At 39.7% G+C, this 24,702-nt stretch overlaps 3 protein-coding genes across 4 annotated transcripts in view; 1 reads left to right on the plus strand and 2 right to left on the minus strand.

Annotated features, from left to right (window-relative positions):
- creb3l2 (cAMP responsive element binding protein 3-like 2) overlaps window positions 1-845 on the minus strand; it is a 41,220-nt gene extending 40,375 nt beyond the window's left edge. Inside the window, exon 1 of the mRNA XM_085436728.1 lies at window positions 215-845. Within this exon, the coding sequence (XP_085292854.1) occupies window positions 215-313 (99 nt within the window). The 5' untranslated portion in view covers window positions 314-845. The remainder of the gene's footprint in view (window positions 1-214) is intronic.
- A 1,654-nt stretch (window positions 846-2,499) lies between these two features.
- Window positions 2,500-9,631, minus strand: ssbp1 (single-stranded DNA binding protein 1). The gene is made up of 7 exons (XM_085436921.1): window positions 9,548-9,631; window positions 7,635-7,710; window positions 7,381-7,438; window positions 7,020-7,160; window positions 5,226-5,313; window positions 4,361-4,449; window positions 2,500-4,058 (listed from the first exon to the last, which is right to left on the minus strand). Exons 2-7 carry the CDS (start codon window positions 7,656-7,658, stop codon window positions 4,015-4,017), a joined length of 444 nt encoding a protein of 147 aa, XP_085293047.1. The 5' UTR covers window positions 7,659-7,710; window positions 9,548-9,631; the 3' UTR covers window positions 2,500-4,014.
- A 1,016-nt stretch (window positions 9,632-10,647) lies between these two features.
- Window positions 10,648-24,702, plus strand: part of lamb1b (laminin, beta 1b) — a 31,064-nt gene continuing 17,009 nt past the window's right edge. The window contains exons 1-10 of one of the 2 annotated variants that reach the window (XM_085437842.1): window positions 10,648-10,748; window positions 11,100-11,275; window positions 15,642-15,774; window positions 17,521-17,594; window positions 18,482-18,670; window positions 18,760-18,823; window positions 21,104-21,306; window positions 22,466-22,586; window positions 23,529-23,717; window positions 24,018-24,194. In XM_085437842.1, coding sequence (XP_085293968.1) covers window positions 10,715-10,748; window positions 11,100-11,275; window positions 15,642-15,774; window positions 17,521-17,594; window positions 18,482-18,670; window positions 18,760-18,823; window positions 21,104-21,306; window positions 22,466-22,586; window positions 23,529-23,717; window positions 24,018-24,194 — 1,360 coding nt within the window. In that variant the 5' untranslated portion in view covers window positions 10,648-10,714. Of the gene's footprint in view, window positions 10,749-11,099; window positions 11,276-15,641; window positions 15,775-17,520; window positions 17,595-18,481; window positions 18,671-18,759; window positions 18,824-19,800; window positions 20,316-21,103; window positions 21,307-22,465; window positions 22,587-23,528; window positions 23,718-24,017; window positions 24,195-24,702 lie in introns of those variants that run through there. The other variant, XM_085437843.1, reaches the window with a different exon arrangement.

A 24,702-nucleotide genomic window follows, 5' to 3' on the forward strand; every position in this document is an offset into this window, starting at 1 on the left:
ATCTGAATGGAGAGCAGGGTACTATACACACACACACACACACACACACACACACACACACACACACACACACAGACACACACATCCTCCCCCCTCCTCTCTACTAATACCTCATCTAAGTGAGATAAGGGTGATCATCCCCCGCTGAGCAGCTGCAGAGCCTATAACCAGACCCCTGATCGATCATTTACACCCCAGCTAATCGATCACTTACTGTGGTGCTGAGCACACAATCGATTTCTCCGGCCTCGGACAGCTCGCTGAGGTTCCTGTCCCAGTGAAGAAACGGCTCACTGCTGTCCAGGATCTCCATGATTTCCTCCACATAGACTCTCTGTGGCCTTGTTGTTTTTTCCCCTCCTCCTCCAGCAGCAGAAACACAGCGGGGCTCTGTTGCAGTGCAGACAGTCAGGCTGGAAACCTCAAACTCCACCGGAAAGTTCTCCACAACTTTTTGGAGTGAAGGCAAAGAAATAAAAACGCAGTCGAAACACGTCCAGTCGGTTCAGATACAGAGAGATAAATGTGGGAGAGGGCTGAAGCAGACGCATTCAAGCTGAGAGCTGTTGTTGTTGTTGTTGTTTATCATCTCTCCTCTCTGGATCAGGGTCCACAGAGTGTTTCCACCAGGCTCCCCTTCCTTTTCTTACCTCCTCCTCTCAGACACAGGAATGTGTGGGAGGAGTCACAGACAGCGAGACGGAGGAAAAAAAACAAAACACAAAACACAAAGCAAACTCAAGTCTTAATCTCAGCCTTTAGTACGACTGATAAAGAGCATCAAACATCACAACATATTAAAAACAGAACATGTAAAAGCTCCGTCATTAACTTTTGCCACTAGTTTGAAAATAGTCAGGTTAACTAAGCGGAGCTTCCGGTCTCTAATTTCAAAATAAAAACCCTAATAGTGATTGCAGAGCTTTTTTTCTGGTTGTTGGCAAAGACAAAATGTCAGTAATTTAACAACAACGACAGCAACAATATTGTTTTAATAATAATGATAATAATGATAATACATGCAAAGATATTAATTGCATACAAAAATATTTGCTTTTGTTAGTTGTGATGTAAAAAAAAATACTACTACTAGTACCATGTTGTAACAATAATAATAATAAATTAATAATAATAATAATAGTCAAGTTTAGACATTTGTATAATTATTATCTAAAGCTTATTTAGAGTTTCTTTAAAAAAAACAACAAACAAACCTATTATTATAGCATCAAAGCCTTTACATTGTATAATCAACTTATCCAGCCGCCACCACAACAACAAAAAAGGTTAAGTCTTCAGCTTAGATTTAAAGATTGCATGATTATCTTAGCAATTTTCTTACATTTAAATATAAAACTAACAACGTCAAATGGCTTTCGGGGTTTTGGAAAAACTTTAGTTAAATTCTGTTTCCCAAAAGTTGTTTCTGTTCATCAGGCCGCGGTGTTTTCAGTGGGAGAAACGTTCTCTCCTGAGAACGTTTTGGGGATTTACTTACCTGGATAATTGAGCATGCATCAAGAAATTCTTTGCACACATACATTTCATTGGAACATTTTCAAAGATTATATTTATGTATCTGAAACTACTGCTGCACAATTGTTGCTGTTACAATTGTGAAGGGTGTCTCCTCTAATCCAGTATATTTTTTTAAACATTGTACAAACTATTAACTCTGAATGTTTTTTATGTAGTGTGGTCATTCCAGCATGCAAATATTACACAATGTTTAGATGATTGTAAATTTAAACTTAAATTAATTTATCCCTAGGCTATCTCTTAAAAATGTAACAAAAATAAAATAAAAAATGTTTTAATTACAATATTAGAAATAATTTGAGTAGTGTGATTGTTTTGAAGATTGGTGCTGCTTGAGATCTAATGGTTAAGTATGACGCATATTTTTTTCTAACTTCTTGCATGAAAATGAATATTATAGTGTTTTTCTTATTAAAAGAAAAAATATCAATTGTATATTTCTAGTCCGTGAGTTATGAAGGAAAATGAAACTAAGCAAAGTTACAAACTAAAGTCAATCCTGTCTTTCAAAAAACCTTTTATTTTTTTAAATAACCCGAAGCTACTTCCGGTATCACTGTGGTTGATTGGACTTGAATCCACAGGGTGCTCCCGTAACTCAACCGCCCGCCCACATTCGTCCGCCTGACCAATCACATCTCTTCTGTATTTAAAGCTCCTCAGAGCCTTTCAATGACAACCTGCGCAGCCAATCAGGAACTTCAAAAACTCGTGCGACCAATTACTTTAGGCCAAGAATACCTTCTCGTTTTAATCCCACCCCGGCTGCTACTGAAACAGCCAATCACATTATTCTGGTTAAAACAAAAACACGGGTTTAAAGAGTTCATTTTAAAACAATATTTGAAAAAATATATACCTTAACTATAAAAATTACATTTTCAGCTTATTTCAAACGTTTTATCTCATTTTGTTTTGTATATTTACCCAATATAAAGTAAATTTTAAGTGCATTTAATAAATATTTTAAACAAATGTTGTTTATTGTATCTTTAGGAACATATATGTATTAAAACAAACAAACGTCTAGTATGTCCTTTCTGAACAGTTCAGTCACCGTGCAGGAAGGAAATGAAGATAAACAGATAAGTGCAACTGACAAAAGAGTGACAGAGCAGAAAACAAGAGTAAATGTAACTGATAATATTTGTCAAATTCCCCACATAGTAAAGTGGTTATAGCTATAGATGACTCGTGCAGTTAATAATGAAAACAGCAGAAATTAAAACCAGTCTTAAGGAGTCGAAATTTGCGAGACATGTGAACCTTGACCTCCAGTGAAACTGCTTTTCACTGGAGCAGAGCTGGAAGAAAAATGCTGACAATACTTTAATTTTTTCTTTAAAGGAAGAAAAAAAAAGGTAACATGGGGTCAAATGGGACAAAACTGCTACCACATCAGAGATGTATCTTATTTTGCAGAAGCGTCCACTCCTGAGGCTGATCATGTAGCAAGACAAAAATGTGCAAACTGCACGCAGATTGCAACACTTGAGATGACTTTGCTTCCAACACAGCAGCTTTCTGCTTGAGGAAGAGACAGGAAGCAGTTTAATTAAACTCCGAGAAAAAAAGACCTCCCTTTGAAGCCGTTTAGTTTCAGAGACAGGCACAGAGATTCGATTACCTGCCATAAATCTGATTTTAAGACCATCTGCAACACATCAACATTTCACGCGCATGGAGAAACAAACCTGTTTTGTGGTGATGCATTTTACACATAATCCAGTGACTTTCTGAAAGCTTTACTGCATTTAAGAAGCAGGAGATCACGTTAGGCCATACAAGACGACCTAACCTGTGAGTTAACCTCGGCAGCAGCTACTTGAAATGAAGATTATTGCTGCATCTTTCCTAGAAAACTCAACGATTTCAAGCATAAAGCGTGACGGAGATGCGATGAGGGAAAATAACTTGCAGGCAGAATTTAATTTAAATTTCGAAACAGGTTTGTGGGCGTCCCTGTGAAACTGGCTCACAGGGTAAATTTGTCTTACTCACCATGAAACAACTTCAGCTTATAAAGACAGTATGTCTTTACTGGCACAAGGAAACAAAATCTATAACATTACAAGTCACAGTAAGTGAGAGCAGAGTGAGAGCTGCTCTTAACAGAGCTACAACTTTTCAAAGAGTCCCCAAACTCAGAGTTATGATTCAGGAGAAGCGTTTAGAACACTTGGATGGATTAAACAACATTAAAGTTATCTGTAACGTCTAAGTCATAATCAGTAGGTGTACATTTACTACAGCTGAGCTCTTTCTGCTCCTCCTGAAGCCTCAAAGACTTCATGTGCACCAGCAGGTGGTGCCGCAGCCAAAGATGATCATAGCTTATCCTGTCCGTCCTCCCGGCTTCTTGTGAAAACAGTTCCTTTACTTCACATCCTTGAGTCTTATTTTGGTATAAAGAAGAAAATACAAAAAGAAGTCGCCTTGGTGTTTGGTGGAGACGAAGACGGAGAGGAAGGTCCTTCAGGTTCTGTCTCGCACGTTATCGCTCAGGAAAATGATGTTGTCTGCAGAGAATCAAAAAGAATCAGAGAGGAGAACATCGGGGTGACATGTTGACAGAGTAGATGTGAGTCACTGGATTTAGGCTTCAGCTGGAAATCTACGCTTTAACAAACAAACAAAAAAACCCTGAATCCTGTGCAAAAGTCCCAGCATTTTATGTCTTTCTATTGGCTGCTACTGCATATGAAACACAGAGACACCACCACACAGTAAAAAACAAGTAATAAATGCCGGGAGTGCCGACGCAAAGAGTATCAAAGTCTAAATCAGGCCCGAGTGTGTTTGTGTGGGTGTTTGACCTGACCTGCGATGATGGTGGTGGCCTGACGTCTGACTTGGTTCTTGTCCACGTATTCGCCGTAGTCCAGCTTCCCCTCTACTAGAATCCTCGACCTGAAAATGACAATGGTTCATTCGCACAATGTTCTTTTATTCTGAAACTCCTAATGTGATGAAGAGATTCTGGAGCTTTAAAAGACCATAAAAGCATATTTTTATATCTGAAAACAGAAGTCGTAGGAGTCACTGAGTAACTACTTCTTACTCAAAATACCAAAGACCCCCCCCCACCGAGGAGTGTTTTTACTCTGCAATACTAATAAAATGCTGCATGTCTTTATAAGGTAAAGAAGCACTACAAGTGATTTTACATCAGGTTGTGTTTACTTGTCACGCAGGCTGTGAGAACAACCTGTTCCTGCCTGGCAGCTCCAACGTCAGCATCTTTGACTTGATATAGCCCCTCTCCCTCCTCTGCACATGTCCAAACCATCTAAGCCTCGCCTCCATCTCTAACTCTGTCACAAAGGTGGATGCTGATTCTTACAGTAACTACTGCAAGCTCTAAATCTACAATGCCAGACAAGTCACTGGGAGTGGGTATTCTTCATATGGCCATTTCACATAATTCCCACTCACATACCGGTCAAACCTTCTGTTTATGAGGGGCAGCCAATCAGAAGAAAGCCAACTCATGTCTGACAGTGGATAAACACAGATAGGATTACTCTGATTACTCTGTGATTGGCTTGGGTTTGGGAACATTTAGAGAGCTGGTAAAAATAGTCATGCAGCTTTATTCCCCCTTTCCCATCTGCAGCAGAGCAGTAAATCTACACATGTATTCACAGCTAAGTCTTCTGCCTGTACAGGAAACATGCAGGTCCTACCCTTTTTTGACGTACTGGTACGCCACGTCTCTCAGACCAGGTTTGAATATAGACACACGATGCCACGTCGTCTTCTGGCTGATGTCACCTGGAATTAGAAAACAGCAGCAGGCGAATCAGATTAATTGGTATTCAGATTCTCCAAAGAAACAAGAGCGCTTGAAATACCTTTAAAAACCGAGCTAAGCCCAAGAGAACATGAGAAAAACAGTCAATCCTCTTATTTGGAGTGTTATTCATTCTAATATTTAAACACTTTAAAGGCTGCCTGCACAGCTTTTCTATCACAGTGAGCTATGAAACGTGTCTCATCAGTTGTATTTATGATTTCTAATGACGATCATGAATGAACCATAAAGGCTGGAGTGTCTGATGATGACTGAGCCCAGTGCAGAGGCACATGAAGAGCAGCTGTCTAGACTCAAAACCTTGAAATCCAGCAGTAGTAATGAATAACAATCTGTTAACGTTCGCCGACGCCCTCTAGTGGCAAATGCAAGCAGTTGCATCCAACTTTGACTGATAAAACAGTGATGTCACAACAACATGAATATCCCACCTTCAATAGAAGCTCCAGTTAATCGTTTATTTTGTTAAAGTCTATTAGTTTCCTAAATAATTTCTTCCTTCTTGTTACCGAAACATCATCCAGATAGTTTATTATATCTCCTTTATTTGCACCCTCTCATCAGCTCACTCAGCTTTATCAGTGCATTTTTAACATATATTTATTTTAGCATTTAAACCTTTTCAAAGAACACTTGACCTTTTATTTCACTCTAGCTTCAAAATTTAAGCTAGAATGCAGAGAATGCGTCTGCTACTCAGTGACTAACACAGAAACACCGACACTGAAATGCTCGTGTTTAATTCAGGGACGCAGGCAAAGAAAAATGAGACCTTGAAGTGCAAACAGCCCTCACCCTGCAGAAAATGCATGATATGAAAAACATCTAGCAGCAAAAACAGCAGATAATATCAGTTCACGTTGATCTGCAGATACGGATCAAAATCATGCAGTGCAGTACGTAAATATGACTGAGCAACAGCAAAATGAAACAAAGCTGACCAAATCATCACAAACCCTGTTGAATGTTGGTGCTTTCAATGTGTAAAACCAGACTGAACCAAATCAGAATAAAAAGAGGGGTGTTGGTTACTTTAGTAAATCTGAGCTGAAAGATCAAGCTGAGAAATGTCACATTTCAGAGGAGGACGTTTCAGTTTATTCACAATTAAAATACGATAATATATAAAATTGTTATGTTTGTAAAACGGGACTCCCCTTAAGCTAACCACAGCTTATAAGTACAGACTCAAACAACAAGCAATATGCACCAAATGCATATGTACTAACCTAAATCACTACACTATCCCAAGATTACCCTAAAGATCCTAACATACAAACAGCACTAATCCAACACATCAACATCAAAGATGTCAAAGTCATATTACAATGTGGGACACACACAGCCCACTTTGATCTTAAGTGAAAATGCCCTTCTCTCTCAAATTTAACTATTTAATCCATGAGATATATCAATATAAGATAAATAGGTCAGTGTCAACAGTATGTTCTAGTTTTTCTACATGATAAATAAATGCTGCTGTAGTAACCGCCCTGGTTCACATTTCCTTAAGATGTGCAGTGGGTCTGATTGGAGTCTTTCTTGGGCCAATTCTGGCCTTAATTCTTTACACATGAGAATAATAGTATGAACATCAGTTGGAGGTGTATTGTAAGTTTTTAGTAGATCTTTTGTTGGGTCTAAAGACTACATTATACACTCCTACCTGGTGAGCTCATTTCTCCCTCTCCAGAGCGCCACATCTCATTGGTCGCTAATGAGAAGATGGTAACCGGGTTTCGGCCCTCCACCTGTCTCATCACCGGGTCTTGGCCGACCCGACCTAACAGCTGCACCCGGTTTATCGCTGAAACAGATACAGACAGCATATTTATTACAGTTAGCCCAGCGTTTATGAAAATCCCCTTTGAATTAATGTGTAATAACTAAACGCAGTCCCGGTCCTCCATGATGAGAAAACACTGCAGCGACCTGATGTTCTGATCTCAACCCATCTGAACATCTGTAAAAAGATTCGAAACCCCTCAAAGCAGAGAGAAGAGAAGCTGGAGAAGAAATTCACTTACATCTCTCCAGGATGAGGCTGGCGTCTGTACTCCTGTACCTCACCGCCTGCCGGATGATCTGAGAAGGAACAGCCAAATAGTTAAAATACTTCAAAATGTTGGCAACAAGATTTTTTTTTTAAATATATATTTACAATTTCTACTTTTTTCCCCATTCCATCTGTTATTAATTACAATACCTACAAATCATAAATCTAATACTGATTTTATCTGGTACGGTTTATATAGTCCAGCGCCAACCATTTCCTCCTCACCTGTGCTGATGCACTTCTAAGCATCTTTCTTCTGACTGAAGACAAACACAGCAGCTGAGACTGATACAGTGCAGATCTGAAAAACACAATAGAAATAATGTGTGGGCTGCAAATATCTTCCTTAAGCTTGAAAGAAAAAAAAGATTATAGTTAACATAAATATGTTATCATTGCACTAAAATATCTCCCAAAGTAGCATTTCCTTCCATCCATCCATCCATCTTCTGCTGCTTATTCATGTCTGGGTCGTGAGGGCAGCGATCTAAGCAGAAGCTCAGACATTCCTCTTCATTTCTTCTAGTGCGACACTGAGGCGTTCCCAAAGCAGCCAACTGGACCACCTGGACTTGTCCGAAACACCTCAGCTGGTTCATCTTGATGTGGAGGAGCAACAGCTCTACTCTGAGCCCACAAACCTTCAGACGAAGCTCATTTCATCCATTTGTACATCTAACTTCCGCTTTCAGTCCTCAGCTGGTGAAGGCAGGAATGCTGACTGACTCGTTCACGAGTGAGAGAAACTATTTTAATCAGCAACAACAAACAGGATATTTAAATGTGGCTGACTACATGCTATCTGTTTAGTTTTATTTTCATGCATTCTCTTTAACTGTAAAGTGTATTTTGGAACTTCATATGGAGCTGAAGAAGAGTTTCCAATTAAGAAGTGTGTTTAAATCACAACTCCAAGCTTACTCATTGCAGCTGCACATTTAAAACATATTATACACCGAAGTCACGGCAATATGTGAATATGAGAAAAACTACTGTGTTTCTCCAATTTTCTCTGGCTCAGTGGACGTGTTTATTGAGACTCTGGAAGTCTACAAGACTGTGAGTCATAACTAAAAAGACTAAAACTAATACTGATACTAAAAAACTAAACATTTTTAAACATTAAAAGCTAAAATGAAGTGAGAAAATCAGCTCTAGTAACCAGCAAAATAAACAGAATTAAAAACAAAAAGCCAAAAGGAAATAAAAATGAGAAATAATTAGAAAACAAAAAACTATAATACCTCTGAAGTGAGCCAGACCAGTGAAACTGTGAAAAATCTGTAAGGTTAGCAACAACTAAAAAAGTCCTGGTAGTTCCAGACTGTCCTGTAATTGTAGAACATAAATGTTTTTGTTACCTCATATTGTCTGTTTATTTATTTTTTTTATTAACACTGTGTACTCGGTATATTACACAAATACAGTTTGTAGCTTTCACTTAATTACTTTAATGTAGTACCACTGGCCATGACATAAGTCTTTAAAAGTAGAAAAACAGCTAAACTTACATACAGTTAATAGTCTAAAATGTTTAGCCGGATTGTGTTTTCCGGGCCGATTTTAGACACCATGCCTTATGTTTTACACCTTTGCTTTGTAGTAACTGCTCAACGTGACCTGGTGCATTTCAAGATAGCTATAGGGTTGCTTTTACAAGGCTCGAAGTAAAAAATGTCAAAAAATAAATAAATAAATAAAAAAGATCTACTCAGAAGCAAACTGCTATTACTTTATTTTGAAGAAACAAATACACAAGTAATTTTTATAACAACCCACATCTCTTCAATGCTAGTTTGTTAATAATGCTAGTTTGTTTCGGTGATTTAGAAAGAGTTTTACTAGTAAGTTCATATTTTATATGCAATAAAGAGAGTTCAGAGTTAAGCTAGCAGAGAAATTAGCCCAGTTTATGTAGCACCGACCACCAGAGTCAGAGCTCCGGGTTCTCAGAGGAGCATCGAGGCTTGAGAGTTCTCCCGCCATAGGATGCAGACTCGAAACAAACCCCCAGTAATCAACGATTTTCTCCCCAAGCGCGGATTTACAGCGGGGAGCACCTGGAGACGAACCCGTGTCACAAAACTGTACAAAAATGAGCTCCTCAGTGGCCACTAAAGAGCCGCTTATAAACTTACCAGGTGCAACACTTCACAAGAATCTTCTGTAACCTCACGCTACTTCCGGTCCGTCTCCAACAAGAGTCCGACGTTCCACGTGTCGTTAAAGCGCTATTCCGCTTTAAGGGCCTTTATTTTTCGGCTGCTCCCTGTAGGGGTTACCACTGCCTCCATCTCACTCGCTCTCCTTTCTGAATCTTCCTCTTTTCCTCTTCATCTTCATCCTTTGTCCCTATTCATGTTGGTCGCTCCCTATAAAAAATGTTATCCAGAAAAGAATTACTAACAATTCAAACACAAATTACCTTTTACAAACATATAGTGACAAATATTCATCTTATTGAGCTCTGGGTTATGGAAGCTTGTTTCCACCTCTGAAAAAATATTAACTTAGAGTTAAACTATGTGTTTATGCCATAGTTCTAAATACAATGATCTATTTTGTGATATTTTAGTCTTTAAGTAGATATACATACTGCTTTTTATTCCTCTTGGTTCTCGAAACCTGTAAGCTGGGGGTAGAGTGAGTCAAAAACAAAACACGGTGAATCTAGCTCCCCTGCAGTGTAGCAGTATATAAACCAGAATTATCCCAGCTGATTTCCATATTTGCATTAATAATAATTCAACATAAATAGGAGATGATCCTGATAAAGGCCAGTCTGCAAATATACCATTCTGGTATGTTTTTAAACTTAAGTAGTTGTTTTTGGTCTTGTGATGCTCACATGATGCTTTATTTTTACCCCAAACATTGAATATTCCCACTGACACTGAATTTATTTAAAAATTAGTTTTGAAATGGTCAGAGATCGAGTTGATAAAGTACAAGGAAATTTAGAAATAAGCTTTAAAGATTCAAACAATAGTTCTGGCACATAAAGAGGACAATTAAACAGAATTAAATCGAGCTTTTATAATGAAGTAATAAACTATGAGCAGGAAACTGCGAATATTAACGTGTAGAAAACGAATTCTTTAGGCCTTCCAGCAGAGGGTGCGCTCGTTTTCCAGATCTCTCGGTGGCGCGCTGCTGACAGCGGGGTGGAGTTGTTGTTTGGTGGGATGCGAACTTTCTACAAGACAACACCCTCGCCTCTGACTTCACACTTCACACACGCACATCAGCACACACTCTCTGCGGTAGGACCATCACGATAAGCTGTCAGTGCACGGGTCCGGGCCATGTTGCTCATAATCCACCTTTTAACCACTTTGGGTGAGTTGAAGTTTTAATTTGAACAACTTTATTTGGCTAAAATTAATCTGCTGGGACATGTTCGCTCCCATCACATGTAATGAGAGGCATCTGTAAACGATTATCCACCGTTTTCCTGTTCCAAAACAAATGCTGGAGGAGAGTTTAAGAGCTAAATAAAACTTTCAGTAGAGCACTTTCCCACAGCTGCGCACTTAATTCTCATCTGAAGAGTAAATTCATGTGATTCTAATTGAAATAAACTGACCGCAAGCCTGCTCTGTTTCTGGCTTTTATCATTAAAACCAAAAGAAGAACGAGGCCAGTGCTTTGTGCTGACATCTCACTGACACCAGTCTCTCCTCCCTGCAGCCCTGTGGGCTCCTGTCAGGGCACAGCAGGTTCCGCAGTTCCCAGATATTTGCACCGAGGGCAGCTGCTACCCAGCCACAGGTGACCTGCTGATCGGCAGGGCGCACAAACTCACCGCCTCCTCCACCTGCGGACTGAATGAGGCCGAGAGCTTTTGCATCGTGGGACACCTGGAGGTAAGAAAGGATCTTTTTTAGAGCACAGGTAGCAGAGAAGGCTCAATTGAAGGCTTCCTGCACGTGTTTTGTGTTTAATATCTGCTTTACAAAGTGCCAAAAGAAGATAGCCTTTTATATAGACTTTTTTAAGCCTCACTTGACCACTCTGTTTTTATAATTAAATGAGCCTTTGTTTTTTCTAATGGCTCATTTTCTTTTTCCTATATTCATGACTAATATTCCTTTGCTTTTTTGTTTTATTCTGTTTTTCTCCATTATCTACAGTTACAAAAATAAGAAAAGAAAAGAAAAAACAACCCACAGAACAAAATATTGGGGCAATGATAAATATTTTCTGATATCAGTAAGGAAATAGGGTTATCTCTAATCTTTACATAAAGTCAATTTATTCCGATTTTGGTCAAAGATACTTGCCTTAAACTTTAGATGATAACTCCAGTGTGTTTTAATGTCATTAATTATGATATTAAATACTTTTATTCAGAAGAATATAGGGTTAGCGTCAGGGCTTATGCAGCAGTAAAGCTAAGCTAACGAGTAAGAGCTGTGACAGCTACAGCAGCAGAAAATCTAACAACAGGAAACTGAGGCTACAGTTCACACAGGCTGACCAAAACTGGACAACAGAAGATGATGAGCTCTGATGAGTCTCAATTTCTGCTGCATTGTTTGGATGGCAGGCTTGTTGATGGCAACAACATGAGCACATGGATCCATCCTGCCTTATATCAGCAGCTCAGGCGGGTGGTGTTTGTGCTGGAAAGCTGTGGGGGATATTTTCTTGGCACACTTTTGCTCCTTTAGTGGACAGGTGGATTACTGCATTTTAACTACTGTACATCTGTTTATTGGATCATAATTACAGATTCATATGCACGCAAAAATATACATAGTAAGGTTTAAAAACATACTACGCTTCATCTCACCACTTGTGAATACTTGTCCTCGAGTGTTCTCTCATCCAGTGGTTAGACTCGAGTAGTTTTTCTTTCTCTTTGATTTGAAACCACGGTTTGTAAAAACAAAGCGTAAACTCAAAGCTGTGGTTGCCTGCAGAGCAGATTTTTCCCATTGGGATGATTCTGAATATAATCAGAAAGAAAATATATTGACTGTAATTATATGTGACAGTTCATATATGTCATACGTCATTTAAATGCAACATTTAAAGGATGTCAGTAGAAAAAGCAAACATCACTGATATATAAGAGTGGCATTCACAACATGAGCAGTTTCCTTACAGCACAACACTCATGAACTCAGGCCCACAGTTCAACCATGTGAAGCAATTCTAAGTCTCAGTGGACTTCGTGAACCGTCTCTGTAAACAGAGTTGTGGAAAGAGACGTTTAGCCAACCAAATTATTTCATCTTGGTGTTTCCTGCCACTACAGTATTTCTGTAACAGATGGCTCAAAGGCCTGCTGGATTATTGGATTTCTGTAGCTGACATCAATTTTCAGAGCTTTATTTCTGAAATTTTGAATATTTCTAGCTTCACATTTTTCTAGATGCTGCTAGGGAAGCTTTGCATTATTGATAGTCTATTTATTATTTGTGTTTTACTTATACCTTGGCCTCAGTGTAGCTCCTCTGACTGAAATAGCTGGAAAGCTTGCCTCCACCAGTGTGTGAATGTGAGAGTGAATGAATAGTGGAATTGTAAAGCGCTTTGAGGGTCTCGAAAAGCGCTATATAAATGCAATCCATTATCATTAAAGCTGTTTTAGCTTCTCATAAACATAAGGTTTTAACAGCTAGTGGGTCGGTCTTCTAGGCTCACAGCTAGATCTGTGTGCCTAGAAGACCATATTAGGCACAGGCACACAGAATGGCATCATACAGAGCCAAAAGCAGAAAAAACTGCCAGAAACAGAGCGTCTGAAGATTGAGGTTTTGTCTTGGTTACACACAGATCTCACTATTTGAAACTCTGGCCATGCTTAATTCACCAATGTAACAGTACATATATATATCTATATATATATATATATATATATAGATATATATATATATAACCGGAAAAATATTAAAGGTTCACTTTAACTTTGTAGAATTGTATTTGAAAAACTGACCATACTAACACAGGGAGTTTTACATTTTAAATGATTTCACCCTAAATAAAGTTGTTAAACACTTTACTTAAATATTTTTCTTTCCTTATTGCCTCCCTGGCTGGCGATCATTTCTGCATCATTGTCCAACATGAAACACAACTTTTAAATCACAGCACGCCACTTCCAAACACATTTGTGTGTCAGCTTAACTCACTTTAACAAGCTAATGCAGTTCTCCTGCTCCCCTCAAAAGCACTTTCATATCTTCACGACTTTGATAAATTTGATTAGATGATTACGTTTTTGAGAAGTCCCTCATAGCTGCAGACAAAGTCCCTGCAAATGGTAGAAAGTGGGTCAGGTGTAAATTGAAGATTTCTATGAGTTATCGCTTTTGAATTCTGTCAACATACATTGTTGATATCAGTGCTTTTGAGACAGCGCAGCTACTGAATGAATGAAACCTTAGTAAATGTAGTGATGAAGAGGCCCTTCAGTGAATATAACCCATCTTACTCTAGCTACAATTTACAGATGAATCATTGCAGGCTATCATTAAGTGACTGTTTTGGAAAAGGGGCAGTTATGAGGTTATATTCACTGAATATGTGTGTGTGATGTTCAAAACCTGACTGTGCAATTGTGGGATACAGCGTCTTTATAAACTACTCTTCCAAAACAACATGGCCAAATTAAAATTAAACAAAAATCTTCTAGCTGCTTTTGTCAGAAGCAGTTTTTGACCATCAAAACTGGTTAGAAGTTTATTTTAAGCCTTGGTTTTAGGGTTAAATTTAGAATTAAGCTTAGCTTAGGGTCTGCTTAGTTTTGATGGTTAACTTGAGGGGTAACTTGGGATTGTGTAAATGTCCTCCCAAACAAGCATGTTTGCCCCTCACCCTAAGCACAGAGTGGCACAAGCAACAGTTACTGTAGGTAATATTTCAGCATTAAATAAGAGAACGGGTGATCCAAATGACCTCAAACTTAGCATCACATCAAATTGTTACCCAAGCAACACACTTGCCAAGTTTGAAGCAGATCACGTGTACAGTTTTAGAGATAAGCGAAGAGCAAATAGACGTGGAGATTTCTCCAACTGTTCTCAAACATGTGATGGTGTTCAGCACACAGAAACTTTATTTTACTCTGTTTCTCTGATTATGATTGTGTGTGTGTGTGTGTGTGTGTGTGTGTGTGTGTGTGTGTGTGTGTGTGTGTGTGTGTATGTGTGTGTGTGAGGATGCGCATGTATATAATGTCGAGTGGGAGTTCAGACATTCCCCTCCACAATAAAAGCGTTGTGCGCCTCACAAAGCCTTCCCTGTGTGGATGCGGGCCGGGGGCGACGAAGGGGATACTCTGTCTTTATCAAACAGCCTTTAGCGAGTCCTGTGTGTGAATGGTGTTTTTTATGAAAGCACAGGCTCGCTGTGAGGCCATCTGAGACTTCTGAGGATGAGCACAATCCTAAAATATGAGCTGCAGATGAAGTGGAGGGAAAGAAGTCTGACTCAAGCAGCTGGCTTTCTTTTCCTTTTTTCCTACTAAGTGGAGCCTCTTGTTCGGAATCTACTCCCATTTCAGCGCAGACATAGTTGGCTCAGAGCTTGGTGAAATTGAGAAACTCATTTTGTTTATTCACACGCGGAAATATTGTGACATTTAAGAGTGTGTGTGTGTGTGTGTGAACTGTAGTTTAGCTTGCGTACATGCCAAACCATCTGGCGTGCAGATCCCAGAGGCAGTGGAGGGGATTATTAAACAGACACGGCACAGAGAAGCGCAGCAGCAGTATCATATACACTGTACATCATTACTGACTTCATCTCTTCCAGCTCATCAGTTAAACCACTGCATGGCTAAAAGTATGTGGACACTTCAATCTTACCTCCATAGGGCATTGTTGAATAGTTCATTCTAAAACTGTGGATGCTTTTTGTAAAGTCTGCTCCCCTCTGTGGGAATATACAACACTCCCATTTAGGTACACTGCAAAACTAGCACTCACATTAAAACACTCACATCATAGCAGCTGGATTGCATTAAAAAACATATTTACTGTCGCATAAAATATAAAAACAGAAAAAACAGTTTTTTGTAAAATTACAAGATCTTGTGTATTTTAAGCTTGTTATCTACAATTAAAATTTGCCTAAACGTTTCACCCCATTTGAACCACGTTCTATGCAAGAAACAGTCCCTAAGAAAACTGTCCGATGTCCTTTAATGTTAATGAATCAGCTGCTATTTCTGGCACATCAAGAGTATGGCGAACTGACGCTTTCGCACTTCCTGTCCATCAGGAGACAAAATGTTTTGTGTGCGACTCCAGGGAGATGTACGACGAGGAGAGCAACGACATCAGCCACACCATCGAGAACGTGGTCACCACCTTCGCCCCAAACCGCCTCAAGACCTGGTGGCAGTCGGAGAACGGTGAGAGACACAAACGCACTAGAGAAACAAGATGAGGGGTGTTTCCTGTTTACTTTGGAGGGAGAATAGCGTGTGAGCCCTCACAGAGGCCGATCTCATGAGTACTGAGCTCAGTAATGAGCAGACCGATCACAGAGCCTCTCATAGCAGCAGTCCTTATGGGTGGGGCTTACAGGTGCGCTGAGGAGAACAGGTGTGCGGGTAAGAAACAGATGTGTGTCAACACTTGACTTTAAAGTGGAAAAAATGAGAAGCGTGACGTGAGACAGGAGAGCTTTAAGAGCTCCACGGAGAGACAGTTTCTAACTGAGAGGTTTTCTCACCTGTAATCACCTGTTTCATTGTTATCCACTGGTACAGGGAGGAGCTTCACAGTGAAGCTTAAAACTACCAAATCCTTCCCAAATGTGAGGATTGTGGTTGTAATTTTTATGATTTTCTTCCACTGACAAAATTACCAGCCAATCTTTTTATTTTGTACCATTTCGATGTAGACAAACCCAGATTCATTAATATGAGACTTTTCTATGAAACCTTATTAATATCACCCAGTTGTGCAAACGTTGTGCATCATTTAAACAAATTGTACTTATTTGGTATGTTTGGTTAATTTTATTGGTAATTGGTCAAACTGGTCAATTATTGCAGTTTGAAATAAAGTTTGGTGGATTTGAACAACTCAAGTTTTTGGGGTTACATGGGAAATGTATTCAGTGCACACAAAACGTCTTCCTGCACCTAAAGCTTTGTTTAAAGTTTGTGTGGATAAAATAAGTTCCCATAGAAGGAAGAAAGTAAGCACAGGTCAAATTTTGATGAATTTAACTCTGATATAATCTAAAATATACACATCGCATACAATAACATGAGAACAAACATATCGTATAATAAGTCATTAAAGTTTTCTATTTTATTTTCTTAAATTTTCTTAAATTTGACATTTTTGTTTGACTTTCTTTTGGTTTTATGAATTCATTTTGCTCTCATGACAGCTCTAGTTTTACCATGAAAGTTTTCTGTGACTTTTCTCAAGAGATGCTTGTGTGAAAACTGGCGAGCCAAGTTCAACATCACTTGTTTGACTCATTCCTCAGTCAGCAACTTACATCACTTCTGGAAGTCATGAATCCTAACCTGTGTCTCAACCACAGCAACAAACGTCTTCTCCAACATACACAAACATCAGTGCACCTGATACGCTGCAGTCAGGTTGTTTAAATATACCAACTTGTGTTTAGTTTGCTTTATTCCAAACAAGCTGGAGAACATATTATATGCAATTCTCTGTGAAATTAAGTCCATGAATCCGCATCGTAAAATCTTTAGCTGGATCCTTCATGGTGATCCCAGTGCAGCTGGTTCCCATGCAGTTGTTCCTGCAGAGCGGTGGGAATCTGTCAGAGGTGTGAGTCACGGCAGAGCGGCGGCCAGCAGTGCAGATGGTTCTCAAACAGCAGGAAGCTGCAGGAGCCACTTGGGATTTCCTAATTCCCCCACAGGAATCTTCCAAGTCCTCCGAGCTGCTGTTTTTAAATTCAAACTCTGCTTTGAATGTTTTTACATATAAAGTTTTGCATGCAAGTAAATTTATGATGTTACTGTTGGCTGAGTAACTGCAGCGTAAGAAAGCGAGCTGACTGTGTTAACTTTAACTGCGTAAAAGAGTCGAACGCATGTTAATGCGTGTGAAGAAATCAGTCTGCGAAAAACTTGAAATGTGTATTTCCTGTTTCCTGTCTGCTGCAGGTGTGGAGAACGTGATCATCCAGCTTGACCTGGAGGCGGAGTTTCATTTCACACACCTTATCATGACCTTCAAGGTGCCTGGTTTCCCTCACACACACACACACATCATACAACTGCTGCCATACCCAGGGCAGGCAGAAAAACACAGTGTTGAACAGCTGTGGTGGGGAAACACTGAAAATCAGTCTCCTGAGAACGGTGGGAAGAGGAGGAGGAGGAGGAAGAGGAGGGAGAGGGCAAGTAAAAGAATGCAGCTCGCCTCTCGTGGCTGCTCGGCTTTGATGGTGGCCAGCTGGAGCTGCCTCTCATCAACTCAGCAGCTCTACGTCAGAGTCCAAACACTCTCAGAGACACAATGCACATCCGGCCCATCCAAGACAGGAAAGATCAGCTAATTTAGTTTATTTTAGCTTATTATGTATAAATTATAATTGATTTAAACAGAGAACTATTACAGAAAATGTGCATGTAGGCTATATTTTATTAAAATATTGGTTAAATGCCACTATGGTGTCAAAATCTTACGAAAAAATATTCCAAATAATTTGAAATAAGGTGGGTATCTGTTTTTCACCGTCACATGCATCATATAAAAAAGTTTTAGAGTGACGTTTTTATATTAAACATAAGGCACACAAACATGTCACTATAAATACCAGATTAAGTAAAGATGCTTAAAAAAACATGGAGATTAACACATCCTCTCTGTCCTCTGAAGAATCACTCTTACGTGTTAAATTGTTTTTATTTCAACCTTTTTATGTAATAAAAAAAAACCCCAAACACTAGAAAAAATGTTCCCTTATTACGGCTTAATGTAGACGTCAGTAGATTTCCGCCCAGTCTTCAGGCAGAATATCATTTTATTTATTTTTCATATGTGAGTGATGCAGTGGCCATAAAAGAAACAGTCGTATCAGTTACAGTAATAAGATGCCTGTTGGTCTTTATCTGCCTGCAGACGTTTCGGCCGGCTGCCATGATGATCGAGCGCTCCATGGACAACGGAAAATCGTGGCAGGTTTATCGTTACTTTGCCTACGACTGCAATTCGACCTTCCCTGGCATTTTCACCGGGCCCATGGTCAGAGTGGACGACATCATCTGCGACTCCCGCTACTCTGATATCGAACCATCCACTGAGGGAGAGGCTAGTTTGTGTTTGCATTTTTTCCCTCCCTCTGAAAACAAACTTTTCCATATTTTTAGTTCTTACCTTTCCCCCCTCGTGTCTCTTAGGTGATTTTTCGAGTGCTGGACCCCGCGTTTGACATTGACGACCCCTACAGCACAAGGATACAGAGTGAGCTGCTTCTGGTTTTAGAAACTCAAACATTTACTTTTGTGACCCTTTAAGATAAAGCTTTCTCTTTTAAAATCTGAAATGGATTCATATGAGTAAATAGATGATTCATGCCAAGTTTGAGGGGAAAAAAATCTAATCAATGCAGGTAATTTTACCATTCAGAAGGTAAAAAATCCTGGCAGAAACCAGGCTGTAAATATGCTTACACTGACATCATGACTATTGAGAGGTAAAGTGATCATCTCTTCATCACAGCACCTGTTAGCTGGTGGGATAAATTAGGGGCAAGTGAACATTTTGCCCTCAAAGTCGATGTTTTAGAAGCAGGAAATATGGGAAAGTGTAAGGATTTGAGCGAGTTTGACAAGTGATGGCTAGATGATTGTGTCACAGCATCTCTGACTAATAAAACTGGTTAATCCGAAATTACTTAATTGAATGCAGCCACTCTTTTATATCAAATTAGTACCAGATTACAGGAAACTTATATAAAACCAATATGAAACTGATGAAAGATTTAACCTGAGTGAGACTCTGAACGTACCACAGAAGGATACCAGAATGATTTCTTTTAGTCAGCAGTTGTTGAGCTACCTGTAGCAGATCTGCAGGCGTCAGAGATCAGACAGGACCAACACTGGAAAGAATTTCTCAGGTGGAAGCAACTTGGACTTTGTAACCTCACACACTGCCTCTGTTCCTTGATCGCACACACATGCAGTTGGCTCATGTTAAGTACATGGTAACCGCTGTGGGTGTGTAAGGAACTGCGGCGGTATCCTCACGCTCAGAAACTCTGAAATCAGTGAGAAGAAATAAAACCAAAATACTGACTCGTTCATGGACTCTGGTACAGTTTCAGCAGGTCCTCTATTAGTACTTTAAGCTGATGGAATCAGCATTTTCTTTTTAATTTAGTTCGAAAGTGAAATTTAAAAAAATATTACTGTTAATTTTGAGTAAAAGAAAAGTAGAAATGTGGAGGTTAAAATTGTTTCGAGTCAAACAACTGCTGCGGTCTGGGACCATGTAGTTTGCATTTTCACTTTCTTCATGGCTGTGAAACTTGAGCATTTTATCTGTAAATCTTTCCGCCTCCGGTCTTATGGAGGGAAGGGAAAAAGTGGAAATATTTCTGTCCAACTTTCAGAATTGAGCATAACTTCAATTAAATAAATAAAGCACATGCAATTTGTCCCCTGAAACCTTGTGTTTAATGTCACAGTGATATAAACTGTGCTGTGTTGTCAAGGAGACTTGCGTGTGTATCAAGGGCTCAAAATGCCCTTGTGCACTTAACACAGCAGGACATCACTGAGCCTTTATGGACAGGAATGAGACTCACAGTTTGAGACTTTAAGGGTTGTGATGAAGAATCTCTTCTGAGTATGTTGCAGGCAAGACAGGCAGCATTAACCTAACACAGCGGGGGAAACTGGAGCTCTTGGAGCAAATTCATGCAGGAGAAGAGTCAAACTCCAAAAGAAGGGTCAGTCCTAGTTCAGACTCTCTTGGTGGGAGGCTGGAGCGCTATACGTGGGGCCAATGTGTCATAGTTTGCAGGAATTTGGACTCACAAGCAAGACTCTACAGGGAGACGGGTTAAACAGAAAGCACACTTTTAATGGTGGAAAAAAACAACCGTTCAAAAATCCAAGAAAACAAAAATAGAAATCCAGACTTTTAGAACACATATTGAAAAACAACAGGGAAGTAAACTGAGGAATGTCAAAATAAAACAGGAAATCACCTACTGATACTGATACTACAACCTGAAAACACAAAGACTTTAAATAATAAACAAATATTCCCACAAAGTTTAAAACTCTGGCGCTCAAGGGCCAGTTCTGTTTGTGCATTAGTAACAAACAGAACTGGACTCTGGTACATTAGTAACCTTACGTTGGGTGCACCAACTGGCTAGCTTTAGCCAGTCTGCAGCTTCTGCTGCCTCTGCAAGCCTTTTGCAACCCACTTAAAATATAGTTGCTCTTTTTCTTATTGTTTCTGTGTTAATTTTTATCCCACACAATACTGTTCAATGCAGATGCAATAATGATAATAATAATAATAACAATATTAATAATAGTAATATTCTCAATGTGATGAAAGTGATCCTGACTGAAACATAGATGCTTTGGATTTAATGAAACACTTTCACAGATGTCTGCGGGCGAGATACTAATCTCCCTGTAAAACAGTGTGTGTGTGTGTGTGTGTGTGTGTGTGTGTGTGCGTGTGTAACCATTTTAATAATGCATTCCTGTGTGTACACAGACATGCTGAAGATCACGAACCTCAGGGCGAAGTTCATGAAGCTCCACACTCTGGGTGACAACCTGCTCGACTCCAGCGACGAGGTGAAGGATAAGTACTACTACGCCCTCTATGACATGGTCGTCCGGGGAAATTGCTTCTGCTATGGGCACGCCTCCGAGTGTGCCCCAATTGATGGAGCGCCAACAAGTGCAGAGGGCATGGTACGTCACACAGGCATATAAAGAAAAGGCGAGAAACACCATTTTTGCCATTTTTAAATCTAATTTAAACTTATTCTGCTCAGGCAGACCATGACACAAAGTAATAACCTAAAAGAATTAATTTAATGATGAAACAAGCATGCAATAAGTCTAATAAATTGGATCTCATGGTGTTTATCAGTGAGTTACGGAAGAGGATTAGGGCCACGGGAAAATAAAAAAGTGGGCACATCTTTTTTTCTTGCTTTCCAGAATTCTGAGAAAAATGTCAGAATTCTGAGATTAAAGTCAGAAACGTTGGAATCAGAATTCTGGGGGGAAAGTCAGAATTCTTTTTTTGTCAGAATTCTGACTTTTTTCTCAGAATTCTGACTTTAATCTCAGAATTCTGAGAAAAAGTCGGAATTCTGACAAAAAAAGAATTCTGACTTTTTTCTCAGAATTTTTTTTTGTCAGAATTCTTCAGCAGAATTCAAAGAAAAAAGTCAGAATTTGAGAAAAAATTAATTAATTATTTTTTGTCAGAATTCCAACTTTTTCCTCAGAATTCTGACTTCAATCTTAGAATTGTGACTTTTTTGTCCGAATTGTTTTTTAAGAATTGTGACTTTTTTCTCAGAACTCTAACTTTAATTTCAGAATTCTGACTTTTTTTTAGAATTCTTTTTTGTCAGAATTTTGACTTTAATCTTTGAATTCTGACTTTTAATTTCAGAATTCTGACTTTTCTTAGAAATCTTACCACTGGGGATGAGATGATGCGAGGAAGGTGTGTGAATTCAATTCATTTCTTTTAAGCACAACAACAGTTGCCTCAAGGCACTTTATATTGTGTGCTAAAGACCATAAAATACGGCTAGGAAAACAGAGTAAACCCGAGCAATTAGATGAGCCCCTACAAGCAAGTGCTTTGACAACAGTGGGAAAGAAAAACTCCCTTTTAGGAGGAAGAAACCTCCAGTAGAACCAGGCTATAATAATTTTGTCAAGCCTGAAATGTTAAAAAAGCACTTCAGTGCTGAAGAAACCTGATTCAGCTTCGTATATTTTAATAAACTGATATTAACAAATATATTTGGCTATCAGACATTTGTGGTGGTTAAATCAGTAATAAGCTATTACTGTATATGTGTGCGTGCGTGTGTGTGTGTGTGTGTAGGTCCATGGCCGGTGCATGTGCAATCACAACACTGAGGGTTTGAACTGCGAGCGCTGCCAAGACTTTTATCACGATTTGCCTTGGAGGCCTGCTGAGGGACGAAACACCCACGCCTGCAAGAGTAAGAACACAAACATGGAAAAGTCTGTCTACAGCTCTCAGCTCTTTAAACTCAGAGTAAGATCTCCACAAACATGATGACAGTACTGACAGCGAACAGGGAGACTGACAGTCAAAGAACGCTTAATTGATATGTGTAGGATAATGTTTTAATCATAAAGGAAGCAGTGAAACTTCCAGGGGTAAAAAATGGTTTGCGTATTTTAATTGAATGTAAACTTTTTACCCATTCACACACACATTCACACACTGGTGATGGCAAGCTACATTGTAGCCACAGCCACCCTGGGGTGCACTGACAGAGGCGAGGGTGCCGGACACTGGCACCACCGGGCCCTCTGACCACCACCAGTAGGCAACGGGTGAAGTGTCTTGCCCAAGGACACAACGACCGAGACTGTCGGAGCCGGGCTCGAACCGGCAACCTTCCGATTGCAAGACGAACTCCCAACTCTTGAGCCACGATCGCCCCAAATGCTGCACAGCAAGAAGGTCCTGAGTTCAATTCCATCATCAGGCTGGGGTCTTTCTGTGTGGAGTTTGCATGTTCTCCCCGTGTTTGCGTGGGTTCACTCCGGGTACTCCGGCTTCCTCCCACCGTCCAAAGACATGCAACTTGTGGGGATAGGTTAATTGGATAATCCAAATTGCCACTAAGTTTGAATGTGCGAGTGAATGGTTGTCTGTCCCTGTGTGTTGGCCCTGCGACAGACTGGCGACCTGTCCAGGGTGTACCTCTCGCCCTATGACAGCTGGGATAGGCTCCAGCGCCCCCCGCGACGCTGAAAAGGATAAGCGGAAGCGAATGGATGGATGGATGGATGGATGTAAACTTTTTAATTGGTAGTAAAGTTATGAAAACACTGAAAATGTGAACAGGAAATGTGCTCTTCTGTTTTCAAAGAAAACTCAAAGTCTACGTTTCACTTTCCTTCTTTCTCAGAGTGTGAGTGTAACCAGCACTCCACGTCGTGCCACTTTGACCTGGCCGTGTACGTGGCGTCCGGCAACGTGAGCGGAGGCGTGTGTGACGACTGTCAGCACAACACGCTGGGCCGACAGTGCGAGCAGTGCGCGCCGTTCTTCTACCAGCACCCCAGCAGAAACCTGAGGGACCCAAACGTCTGTGAACGTAGGTCACTGCTACGCAACCGCAGTTCAGTCTATCATGAGAGAAAACATGAAAACATCTGTTATAAAATCAGAGTAAAGAATTTGTAAGTTTGGAATAAGCTGCAAAAAATCTACTAAATTGTCCTTAGTGATATCAGAAGTGATGCTACAAACTACATCCTGCTACATATGATATATTTTTGATATCTTTGGCATATTGAGCCTTATACTGTGTATTAAGGCGCTGAATGTTTTCCTGGTGCACTAACTGGTGTCCATTCCTTTTTTAATCTCTTTAATGTCTTTTTCTTCTCTCTAGCCTGTAACTGCGAGCCTTCCGGTTCTCTGGAGGGTGGCCTGTGTGACCCGAGGACAGATGTGATTGCCGGGCTGATCTCAGGTCAGTGTCGGTGCAAAGCCAATGTGGAAGGAGAGCGCTGCGACCACTGCAGACAAGGACACTACGGGCTGGGACAAGGGCCACATGGCTGCCTGCGTAAGTCAGATTATACGCTTTCTTATGAAATCATATTAAAGCAAAGGTTAACACAAGGAGATGGAAACAAAATGCTACAAAATAAAGTGAGTTAATTCGTAATTAAAGCCTGAAAAACCGAGCAAACCTTAAACTAAGGTTAAGGTTGTTGGTATGTTGGTGAAAACTCTAAATATGTCGATGGTCCCAGATCCAGATGAATGGGAGGTTAGATCAGGAAGGGCATCCTGTGCAAAATCAGCCAAATCACACATGTGAATCCATCCGCTGTGCAAATAATAATGCAGCACAAAGTTCTTACTTCCTGTATAATCTATAGAGAAGTCCCTCTACATTTTAAAATTCAAATAGATCATAGTATATTAAATATACCCTAATTTCAGCATGTTAATATGTACATTTGTGGAATTTTAGGATAAAAAAATTGAAGTGATTTGGTTCGAGGAAGACAATAATAATAAAATATCATAGTAATACCACAGAACTTCAAATGAAAATAGACACAAAC

The sequence above is a fragment of the Copadichromis virginalis genome, linkage group LG17 (assembly GCF_057382275.1).
Source record: "Copadichromis virginalis isolate Kocher_CV1m ecotype Utaka linkage group LG17, C_Virginalis_male_GT1.1, whole genome shotgun sequence".
NCBI lineage: Eukaryota > Metazoa > Chordata > Actinopteri > Cichliformes > Cichlidae > Copadichromis > Copadichromis virginalis.